The 11,380-nt window shown below is 39.8% G+C and overlaps 1 protein-coding gene across 1 annotated transcript in view; it reads left to right on the plus strand.

Moving 5' to 3' along the window:
• LOC104467375 (engulfment and cell motility protein 1-like) overlaps positions 1 to 11,380 on the plus strand; it is a 92,312-nt gene that overhangs the window by 73,552 nt on the left and 7,380 nt on the right. The window contains exons 4-5 of the mRNA XM_010081133.1: positions 5,398 to 5,505; positions 8,541 to 8,623. Of these exons, the coding sequence (XP_010079435.1) occupies positions 5,398 to 5,505; positions 8,541 to 8,623 (191 nt within the window). The remainder of the gene's footprint in view (positions 1 to 5,397; positions 5,506 to 8,540; positions 8,624 to 11,380) is intronic.

The raw sequence follows: 11,380 nt of genomic DNA on the forward strand, positions 1-11,380 counted from the left end.
AATACTCCACTGTAACTTTCAATACAGATTTTATAGGGATGCATGATATGTGTTTTCCCTTCAGCAGCATATTCATGGAGTGAAAGTAGCTGAAGTAACGTGTAGTTTGGTTTGGCTATCAGTAGTGAGGGTTGTTTATTTTATTCCTCTCAGAGCCTTAATCTGAATAACTGAAATTCTAGGGAACGAGCAGGTTTTGTGGCAAACCTTCTTTTGGCACATCTCCAAGAGGAAGATAGACTGTTCATTTTATCTTAAACTGTTGTTAGTTCATGAATTGTATAGGATCAAAAGCCTTAGGGGGTATAAATTGGCTCAACTTATATGAGTGGAGTTGAAGTTAAAAAAAAAACATCAGGACAGTCAAGCTTTCTTGACTTTGTTGACAATCCTGGAACAAATGTCGCAAATCTGCAGATTGTACAAGAGGAACTTGAACATGCCCTACACAGGAGAAACTGAAAGCATTGCATTGCCCATTTAAAAAATAATTAGCTGCCATTATCCCACGATGAAGATTCTGGAGCAGACTTCTGTTTGAAGTTTGAACTTCAGACTGTTGTTTGAACATGTGGTAGGACACACATGGTTAGTCACAGTAAGTTGAAAAAATTGACTTAGAAAAAATGAGCAGGGAGTTTACAGCCTCTTACGGCCTTTTGAGAAGAGGTGAAACACTTTCTCATATAGTTGGCATTGGAAAGCCTCCAATCCAACAGGTGATTCATTGAGGGAGTGCTGAAGATTAAGCTGTGAGGTATCTGTAGTCAGATCTCTGCCTTTTATATTTTGGCACAGGATTATCGTATCAGCAGGATCTCTCTGTAGCCAAAATTCAGAAATACCATTGTTGTCCCAGCAGGATCCTTAGCACTTACAAAGCATACACGGCCTTTGCCTTGCAAGGTTTCATAGGAGAACTGCAGCACTAACTCCTGTTTTTATTAAGTATTCTTTAATCAGTTGAAAATGAAGCAGCAAAACCTAGCCTGCCCTTCTGGTCATTGTTCAACAGCAGACCATGAAGCTCTGCAAATCCCCACTTTGTTCCTTGACTGTGGACATCAGCTCAGTTGACAGATAGACCTCTTCAGCTTTCTCCTTCCTTAGTTAATTCCTAAAAGAAAGGGGAGAAGACTAAAGCGAAAGCCTGCAAAGCACTTTACAACCCCAACGTTATTATTATTTCCAGTAGAGCTAAGTAGCAGATAAAGGCATTTTATTGAGGATAATAGATACTTCTGATGCTGTAGTTTATGTTGCTGTGTGCGCTCTTGGAAATAAACTCCCCTTTGAGCTTTATAAAGGTTATACAGAAATTGTGTGTTACTGAAGTGGTTTTGCAGCCAAAGATGAGGTTTCTTCAACAGCCATTTTTGGAAGGGAAAGAAAACCTGGTGATACAATACCATTACATTAAAAACACAAAGCACTGTGGAAGTAACGTGGAAGGAGAAAGCTTACATTAAACCAAAAAATCAAGTAAAGACAGGTTTTCCATCTCTTGCTAGGATAAGTAACTCACACTTCTGAACAAGAACGTACACTTTGTGCTGAGCCTTCTTTAGCACTGCTACTCTATTCCACCCTCTGTAGTCCCATAAAAAAATAATATTCTGTGAGTGCATGGCTTGCTGAGAGGAACCGGTTGACTAAATACGCTTCCAGCATTGCCACAGGTCAATTAATTGCCAGTGATCTGCCAGGCTTGCTGCCTTTTGTCTAAGCAGTTCAGACCAATTAGAGTGAAAATCTGTCACTACAGTATCTTAGAGAAGCACAACACAATGAAAGAAAAAGGGTGAGTCCATATAGGTATATCTAAAATCTACACAAATATGTATGTTTTCACTAATATATTTAAAACTATGTTCCTGTTGCTAAATCCACAAGGAAGATTTTCTTTGAAGAAAAAAATTCTGTAGTAATCTGGAACGTATCTTGGGATAAATTGTACACTGTTGGATTTCTGTCCATGAATATCTGAGCTATTTTCTCCCTGTATTCTAACTACAGAGCACCTCTGTCCTAACCAGAGCACTTCTTTACCTGGGATGGCATCGTTAAGGGCATATGAGTCATTGGCCATTAATGCACTTGGAAGCACACTATGTGAATGGCTAAGCACTCTGTAGCCCATCAGCAAAATGTTCTGTGCCCCCTGTTTTATGATCACAGTTTTGAATATTACTCTTCTAGCCAAATTGTAGCTGATTTTGTTATTTGGGATTTTTTTTTAACCTCATCTATCATCTTAACCAATGTGCTGCAATATATTTAACCTACTGGCTGCTCTAGCAATTAGCTGAAAATCAGAACAATTTGTTTGAAAACTTTGCAGGTTAAAACCAGGAATGATTAATTGATTTCCCAAAGAAGAATCTCTAGCACCTTAATTTGATTGCATCGGTGGTCAGAGAGCTAAAAGACATCAGGACTCACTGGAAAGCATAAATGATGTAGTGTCTGAAAATTGGGATGAAATCAGAAGCCTGCGCCATCTCTAAAGACTATGTGGTTGGCAACAACCCTCCCTTCAGCTGCTTGTTCCAAAGAGGAGTTCTACAGAGGCAGGTGTAATAACACCGAATACAAAATAAGAATTGTAGCTCATAGAAAGGACTTGGGCTTTGGGGCAAATTCATAAGACTGGGCCTAAAACCAAAACCAACTCCACTCCTTGCTGAACAGACTGTTCAGACAGCTCCAGCTGTGTGCACACACATGGATGTGCCAGCTGTGGAGTACAGCGTCTATTGAGAAATGCCTGTCCTGTCTTTAAAGCCTCTTGTGGCACTTTCAACTCTGCAGACCTGAGTTTAAGGGCTCTGGAGGGTTTGGACAGTAGTTTTTCATTGTTTTATAAACACTACTTTCTAATCATGGTAGAAAAGAGCTTTTTCTTATGCTTTTTTCTTTTTTTTTAATGTTTACCAATTTAGAGCTGAAAATAAATGCTGGCCACTTCCCACATGCTGTTCCACAGTTGAGGTTTCTTCACCCTTTTTTGTCAGTGCAAACAATTTCATATAATTTTGGCTGCAGCATTATTTTATACACTACCTTTCCAATAAAATTGTGCTCAGCACCTGCACTACGGTACAATAGCATGCATCCTGTTTAAAACTGTTCCCCTTCAAGGCACTGCGATCTCACGTAAGTGGGATATTGTCTGATAAACTGTTTGTAGCATCCTATACAGCTGAAAAATCCACCCAGCTGGTAAGGCTGAGATGGTTGTAGAAGCAAGGGTTACTTTCCATCACCAGCTTGGCTGGTGCAGTCATTTAGTGGCTGCGGCTGAGGGAACCTCGTTAGTTCCATTTGTGGGTTTCATTTAAGGGTTTTCCCCTTGACAGCAAGGCTGTGGCACGATGGCAGTTATTAGTGAGCCCACAGGAGAATTGCGCCGGACATGCTTCAAGGTACGGTCTCTGGCTATTAGTTCTTTAATTAACCTTGGGTTATGTGGAATTGCTGTAAAAGCCTTCACAAGCCTTTAGAGCTAGGGTTTCTTCCCATAAAACCACCTCTTCTGAAAAACAAAGTAAGACATTTTCACAGAGGGGTTTTTCCTTCTTTTATTATTTGGAGCAGGGCGTTGAAACGGGACCAGAGTTACTGTAACACTACAGTCCCTAGGAGGTTAAAGAGCCAAACTTCTTCAAACCCTTGCTAACAACACCAGCCCCATTTATGCTAAATTGTAAGAAATTAGTGGTTTTTTCAGTTACACCATCTTCCTGGCCAGGGCATTGAGAAGGTAGTGAGACCATGTTGGCTTTTATTAGGAAAAAAAATATTGTTTTAATCTTAAAGTTGGAAAGGTCTATTGCTTTATCCAGCCTAACAAACAATGAGGTTTCAGGTAAAGCTAGATGTGAAAGGCTCCTGGTGCAGTTACAAGAGGCTTTTCTTTAGGTAGGCAAGGGGCATGATGGTCTACCATCAGATTCAACAGTGTATATCTTTTAAGCATGAATGAGGGCTCCTGCGTGCTCTAGTTTCAAATACCTACAAAAGCTTTGCAAGTGGGATTTTCCTCTTGACCCTGAGCTGTGCAGCATCTCACGTACTGCTTACAGTCCAGGGATGCTTATATTTCAGCAGCTCTTTTTGTATGCATCACAAAATCATCATCTCAGGCTCTCTATCGTAAATCTTACGGTATTGTGCAAGTAGATAAGCAGAACCTTGTCCGTTGCCGTTTTGAGCCTTTGCCCGTGGTTTGTAAGGTCTTTTGAAACCTTTCTGTAGAAAAAGCAGCACACTCAAAAAGTGTGTGGGTTTTTTCCCCAAAACATTTTTACCCACTATGAGAAATACATTTAAAAGGGCATGCAGAAGCCCCTTTTTGCCATTCAAAGCTGAGTTGCCTTCCTCTGTGTTTTGTTGCATTGCGTTTTAAATGGCTGGCCAAGAGACTGGAGAGTGTCCTTTAGAAAGAAGTTGAGTCCACAAAGCCAAAATTTTACTGATAGAGGCAGCTTAACAGTATGTGATCTATATATTCAATAGAAAGTGCTCTAACAAGGAAGGGTAACCTCATTCTTGCCGTTTCAGAAAGGGATTTGGCAAGCACCACCCTTGCACACTAGGCAACATGGTGGCCCAGCTCTGCAGAAGTGACATTCTTCATGGGAGCAGATTTTAACAAATATTGTTAATTATATCTTGCAAAGCAGGACTTGGCAGGAGATGTGAAAATACATCCCCTAGGAAGGGCTAAAATGCAAACAGGAATGTGACTGCATGGTCACATGTGTGTCTTTGACTTTGCAAAGCACTGAGTTATCTGCAGGACAAAGGGAGTTAACGTCTGTTTTTTAAATCTTTGCATTTTTGTTGTGCCCGGTCACTCCATAAGTATGAGCGTGTTCTCCCATCTCTATAAAAAGACATGAGTCATAATTTTCATAAAGTATTGTATATTTCAAATGTATCAGGTTTTGGGTGTCCCACACAAGATAGCTGGCAGGCCTTAAGTTTCACATAGTGGTTGCTAAAAATGAAGCTTTTATGGGTGCATTAAAGTTATCCACTCAAAGCACTGGTGACTTTGCCAGTCTTCTGTCCAGGAGGGTATATAATATCATGTAAAACTTAGTCAATTGTTTCTTGCTATTATTTATTTTTGGAGCCAGTGACTAAGTCAATTAAAAAATGTTAGATTAATGCCAGCTTTATTTAATCAAGTAAAACTACTGAGCAAAGTCCCTGCCCTACTTGCCATACACCCCACACATTCATTCTTCTGGGAAAAAAAAAAAAAACAAAAAAAAAAAAAAAAAACAGTCGTTCACTGTAGTGCCTTGTTTGGGTAAGCATTCTTGTATGCTGTTGATAATGCTGATGAAGACATGCTAGTGACTTTGTTTAATGTGTTTATTTTAACAGACAAATTTTGGTATTGTCGACTTTCACCTAATCACAAGGTCTTGCACTACGGTGACTTAGAAGAAAGTCCCCAAGGAGAAGTCCCCCATGATTCCTTGCAAGATAAATGTGAGTAATGCACAAAGATGGTGCTACTTTTGCTTCTTTTCTGCTAGGTCCACTTTACAACTTGTAGTAATTTAGTAGTAAATTTATAGTAATTCTGTAGTAATTTTGGAGCCCTTCAGAGAAATTATACTCTCGTGATAATTTCTTCTTTGTCTTTCAACATGAGTTGTAGAGGTTTAACCTGCAATCCTGGGAAAGATTTTTATGATAACAGGAATAACGACCAGTGTAGTTCTGTCATCAGAAAATGACTTCAAGAAATCAAGCATTGAATAAGGAATAATTTCTTTCTCTTCTTTTCTGAACCTCCATTAGCAATAAATGCCATTCCTTGGCATTATCAAATGAGACACGCTTGTACAAGTATTTCAGTCGGTAGCTCCACTTCTTTTATGGAATGGCAGAAAGACTAATTTTTCAGAAGTTGAAAATTCTTCCAGCTTGAAAATTGAAGAAAAAAATCAATGATTTAAACTTTTCTGTATATTAGTAAAACAAAGAATTGTTTCTCTTTTCTGCTCCCCGAGCCTATCTCCCTGATGGCGGAGCCCTGGCCGTTTGCAGTCACGTTCCCTTGTTCTCATTGCCTTACAGATTGCCTCAGGGATGTTTCCTGCTCTTACTGCAGTCTTGGCAGAATGTAGGACAGGGGCTCACATTGCTGCATTGGCACGGGAAGAGGCTGTTTTTCTGGACAAGGCATAGAGAAATAGCCCTTGAATGTCACGGTAGCATCAGAATGACAGAAGAAGGATGAAGGTCACACCTGCACTGCAGGCACGGTTATGAGAACAGCAGTTCCCAGACTTGTTTGCTTTGAGCACACTTCAATGCTCAAAACTCTGACCCTGACTGCAAGCTTCATCTTGGATTTGCATTTTCCGTAGGCTCTTGAGCCGACTTGGCAATGTCAGGTCCTACTTTAGGAACCACTGGGCCAGACCCACGTGTTCCCTTTGCATGCCCGCTGGCAGAGAAGATACTGATGCAGCTTGAGGAAGATGTAGTTATTTCATCAATATCTCAAGTTTTCAGGCTATGAAAGGTATGAGATTTACCATAGCACCACCCACATTATAGTTTAATTAACCAGAGTTGAAAATATATCAAGATACAAGATTATAAAGTGACACTGTTGTTTGAAACATGTTCTGTTTGGAACAGAACATTTTCCAGAAACATTCTGGTGTTCTTTGGATAGACTTATACTGAATTTTGAACTATTAAGGTCTGAATAGAGTGAGCAGATTGTCAGCATTTGGGAGCAGGTCAACAGATGAAAGAGAATAGGTGGGTAAGAAAAGGGAGGACCAAGAGAAGCAGCATAAGTGTATATCTCCAAAAATAAATGTGGGGGGTTTTAACCCTTTCACTTCTATGAATGTCACCTCTCTCTTGAGGCTGGCAGAGTTAACAAACTGTGCAGACTCCAACTGGGACAGAGAACAGCTTCCCTCTTTCTCAAGGCTTTTTATGGTTCTAAGCACATCACGGCTGTGCTCACACCCTCCAGCATCTTGTAGTCAGCTTCTGATACCATTTGAAGTCTTTGATTCTATTTTTACAAAGCAAGGAATAGGCCAAGTTGCAGAAAAATAAAGATCGGGATGTCGCATCAGTCTGTGATCTCCCATAGTCACTGCATTCCAGATCACAGAGAACAAGTGTATGAAACCTGGAGAAAAGCCTTCTTGACTGAGAGATCTAACCTGAGAAAACACACTACCTTATGAAATTAGAGAAACTGAGTTTCTGGGTGTGTTCAGCAAATGCTGTGAACTCTTTCATCTTGAGAAGAGCTTTCTACCATAGTCGCCATCAAATATATCCTTTATTTCCCGGTTTGTCCTAGCTTGCTGTCTCCTCTCAAAAATAATATCTCTTCTTCACCAACAAGCAGGGTAGTGTCAGAGACATAGAAAGTCATCAGGGCTACAGCATAAAATGCTGAGAGTAAAGACAGGAGAGGTTGAGTAGCAAAGGGCAAATTTATTGTAGTTTTCCATGCAAAGAAAGTCCTTTAAAAATGCCTATTATATCCCATGCAATCCATTTTACTGTAGTGCTGAGGTAACTGTAATAAAATAAATAGCGTTGCTGTACCCAGTAGAAGAAAAAATGCAATTCTCCTCTCCAGTATTTCCATTAGAGTTTGTAAAGAACTGGGCAGTAACAGACTCTCATAATATTATGCTATTCTATATATGATGCTTTTCCACAGCCACAAGGATAATGGATTATTTATAGATTGTAGAAACTGTCACTCACTGACCATACTGAATGGTGGAGCATATGAGTTCTCCATAACATAATTACTGTTGGAAAATTGACTGCCACTTGAAACTCAAAGAAATTTATCTTTATGTTTTAGTAACCTCACTGTGAGTCAGTCTGAGTGGCAGCAGTTTCCAATACTTTTTTCTTACTTTTTTTTTTTTTCACAGTGATTTCTGATCATTTCACATTTTAAAGCAATTGGAATGGGTTGTTAGAAGCCCTTGTAGTCCTTATTCCTGTTAATACCAGAAGGCGACTAAACTGTTGATGGGAGTGAAATATAAAATTATTTTTAAAATTCATACAGGCATTAACAGAAGGAGTGAGGTCAAGATCCAAGTTGCCCAGCATCATCTCTCCAGCTTTACCTGAATGCCTAGGAAAGAGCAACAACGGAGCAGACATATTACATTAGTAAGGCAGAAAACAGTATACATTTTCTAGATACACAAGCACACATAAAAACTGTCCAGACATGGGTACACATCTGTATAAGACACTCTTACCCAAAGTAGTATCAGCAGGCAAGAAAAAAGCACACTCGGATTTTTATCCAGATGCCTGGCATTTTGTTAAGACTTACCTATGCCCATTTTAGTTGTTTTCTTCCAGTTTTCTTTTTTTACAACAGGCTGGAAATGGCAAAGGAGGTGGCAATTTTAACACATTAGTCTTGCCTCTTTTTAGACTCTGTAGCTTTTACACACCTCGGTTAGAACTCATTTTCTGGTGTTTGCTTTTGTTCCATTTTCATGCAGTGCCAGTGGCAGATATAAAAGCTGTTGTGACTGGGAAAGACTGCCCTCACATGAAGGAGAAAGGAGCTCTTAAACAAAACAAGGTATGGTTTTCAAATTGGTACAGAATACAGAATACAAAACTTTCATCTCAACCCTCCCTGAGGTAACACAGGCATTTTTCATTCCAAACTGCCACCTTTCTGTGTATGCATGTACACTTTGTTTTCACCACAGACCATTGGAGTTAAATTCTTGGGACAGCCTACCCTCCTACGCAGATTTCCTGGCAGACGTGCATTGTGATGTGCCCAGAGCACATGAGGATGGTCTTTAGTTGTGATGTCTTCTACCTCGAAAGCAAAGCAGTAGGCTAGCAGTTACTCTTGGTTACATACTCCTATATTGTCTCTGATGAGTAACTAATTCATTCCAGATACATGAGCTCATGTTCAGTGAACACTGGCACATGCCGAATTAATTTGATTAATATCCAGCTGATGATAACTTCAGGTCCAGTCAGGTAGAAAAACAATTGCCAACAAAAGGATGTAAGGTGAATGCTAGGCGATTAACGAGGTGTGTAAGGATATGTTCAGCGGTGCATTTGTGAAAAAATGTATAGGATACAGTGGTCAGCTTAAATTAGGTTTATGCTGCCTGTCAGAGTTTCAGATCAAGAACTGTAAACTCACTGTAGGACTCAGGTGTTACAGTGCCAGAATCTGGCAGTTTTTGTTAGTAAGAATTGCTACTGCAGCAAGAAATTGAGTTACTGGCAAAGTCTGACATCTTTAGCAGTGAAGGTCTTCATACCATATTGTCTGAGGTATGTTCAGAAGCTTTCTATCAGGTCATGCTGTCTGACCTGACGAGAAGGAGTGGGACTCCAGTGATGTTGAGTCTGAGCTAGAACCACACCCTGAGGTCCGGGAACCAGATCAGAGGATTTGAATCAGAATTTCTGTTTGCCTGAAACAGAGAAATTTTAGGTCCAACAAGAAAGAGATTTTGATGGACAAAGTAGTAAAGTAGTGAAGTTAAGAGTTTCTGCTTCAACACTTTAAAAATAAAATACATGTATGAAGTGTTCAAATGAGTACTGGAAAAAAAAGTGCTGATTGGAACCATAAAAAATGAAAAGGCACTATCAAAACTACATCCCACAACTGCTGCAACTTTTCTGCCCTTAACTGTATGCAGGTACGTAGAGCATCTCAAATATTCTTTGCATTTGTTTCTCATACACGCAAGTTGCTTTAAGTCTGTCAGGGTACCATCATCTCCTTTCAGCATTGGCTTTGCATGGGTGGAAATGAAAAAGTCAAACCAAGCAAGGAAAAAAAAGAAAAATCCCAGGCATATTTTTCCTTGTTGATTTTCTGGATCAGGGCGCTAACACACATATGCACACAATAGATTGCATACAGCTCCTGCTTCATGTTACAGCTGAACGATCAGCAGCATTTGGCTGGGGCATTCATATGATGCATATAAAGTATTTTTAGTGTTTCTTGTCTTAGCACTCATATGTCTGCACAAAAAGGAAAGATAGGAAGATGGAAAGCAGTGGGTGGCAGTGATGGAAATGTGTCATCTTTATGGAGCAGTAATGTCTACATAGCATTTAATGCGAAATAGCATTACTGCAGGTCAGTTTGTCCTCAGCTGTCGGCATCGCCCCATTTCCGCAGGTAAAATTGCTTTGGACTGGTATAAAATTTCTGTCTGAGAATGGGAAGATCTGGAGTTGATAGGTAGCATGGCTGCATCCATGGCTGGAGCATTCCATTTGTGACCCAGGCAATAATAATTTTGATGCTTTTACTATTTCTCATGGTTTTTGATGTTTTGGTTTGGTTTTTTATTTCTTCCTCAATTCCTTGTTTCTTCCCCTGGGAGTCACAGAATTTGTGAAATTAGTTGTCATCCCAATCAAACTGTCATGCACAATATTGCAGTCACTTACCTGACATCATAGGAGTAACAGCATTGTTTGCAGAGTACCAAGTTAATGTGGACAACGAAATGAAAATTAAAAAAAAAAAAAAAGCCAGACACAGAATGCGATTTGGCTGAGTTTGGTGTATGAAAACTTTCACTTCCTGAATTTTCACAATCAGTGATATATTTTTTTAAGAGGCCTTTTCACCCTGTGCTTTCTTTGTACATATATAACGACCACCTTAATGTTTATTCATTGGCAGAAAAGAAGATTGAATGGCAGAATGCCACTGCTATGAACATAGCTGGAACTGGCAAAATGTCCATAACAAAGGCTTCGGCATCTCTCCATTTGCCAGCACATGGCCATTATTCTTCCAGCGGGACCATTTAGAAATAAATAAGAGTTAAACTGAATTGAAATTTGCATGTATATGAAGCTGGAACGACTTGCTAGTACCAGACCTGCATCCATTGTTGTTCCTCTTGCTTGTGTTTTTAAATTAGGTTTAATTTTCAAGTCCTCGTTTCTGAGTCCTGACTAATAATAATGAATTTCAAAGAAGTGAAACATGTTAGATTTTGCAGCCTTCGAAACAAAGCACGAGAGAAAAATGTGGAAAAAACGTTACCATGTATTTCTAGGTGTTCTCCTATCACCCTTTATTTGCTGATGTGGCAGGCAGAACCAGAAATGGTTTCACTCACTTCTCTGTTGAATGCAGCTTCTCTTCTATTTCATGTTGGTTGGACAAGCTCCCTGCCGCTGCATGTGTAGATAGCCCTCGGGTTCCCTGTTTTCAGTGAAGCTCGAAAGAGAGGCACATCCCACTATTGTTGCCTTTGACAATCATCTAAGGAAGGGCAGGGGTCTGACATGTGCAAGAAAGAGTTGGGAGTGTCAAGGGAGTGGGTTC

This window comes from Pterocles gutturalis, unplaced genomic scaffold, assembly GCF_000699245.1.
Source record: "Pterocles gutturalis isolate BGI_N339 unplaced genomic scaffold, ASM69924v1 scaffold8034, whole genome shotgun sequence".
NCBI lineage: Eukaryota > Metazoa > Chordata > Aves > Pterocliformes > Pteroclidae > Pterocles > Pterocles gutturalis.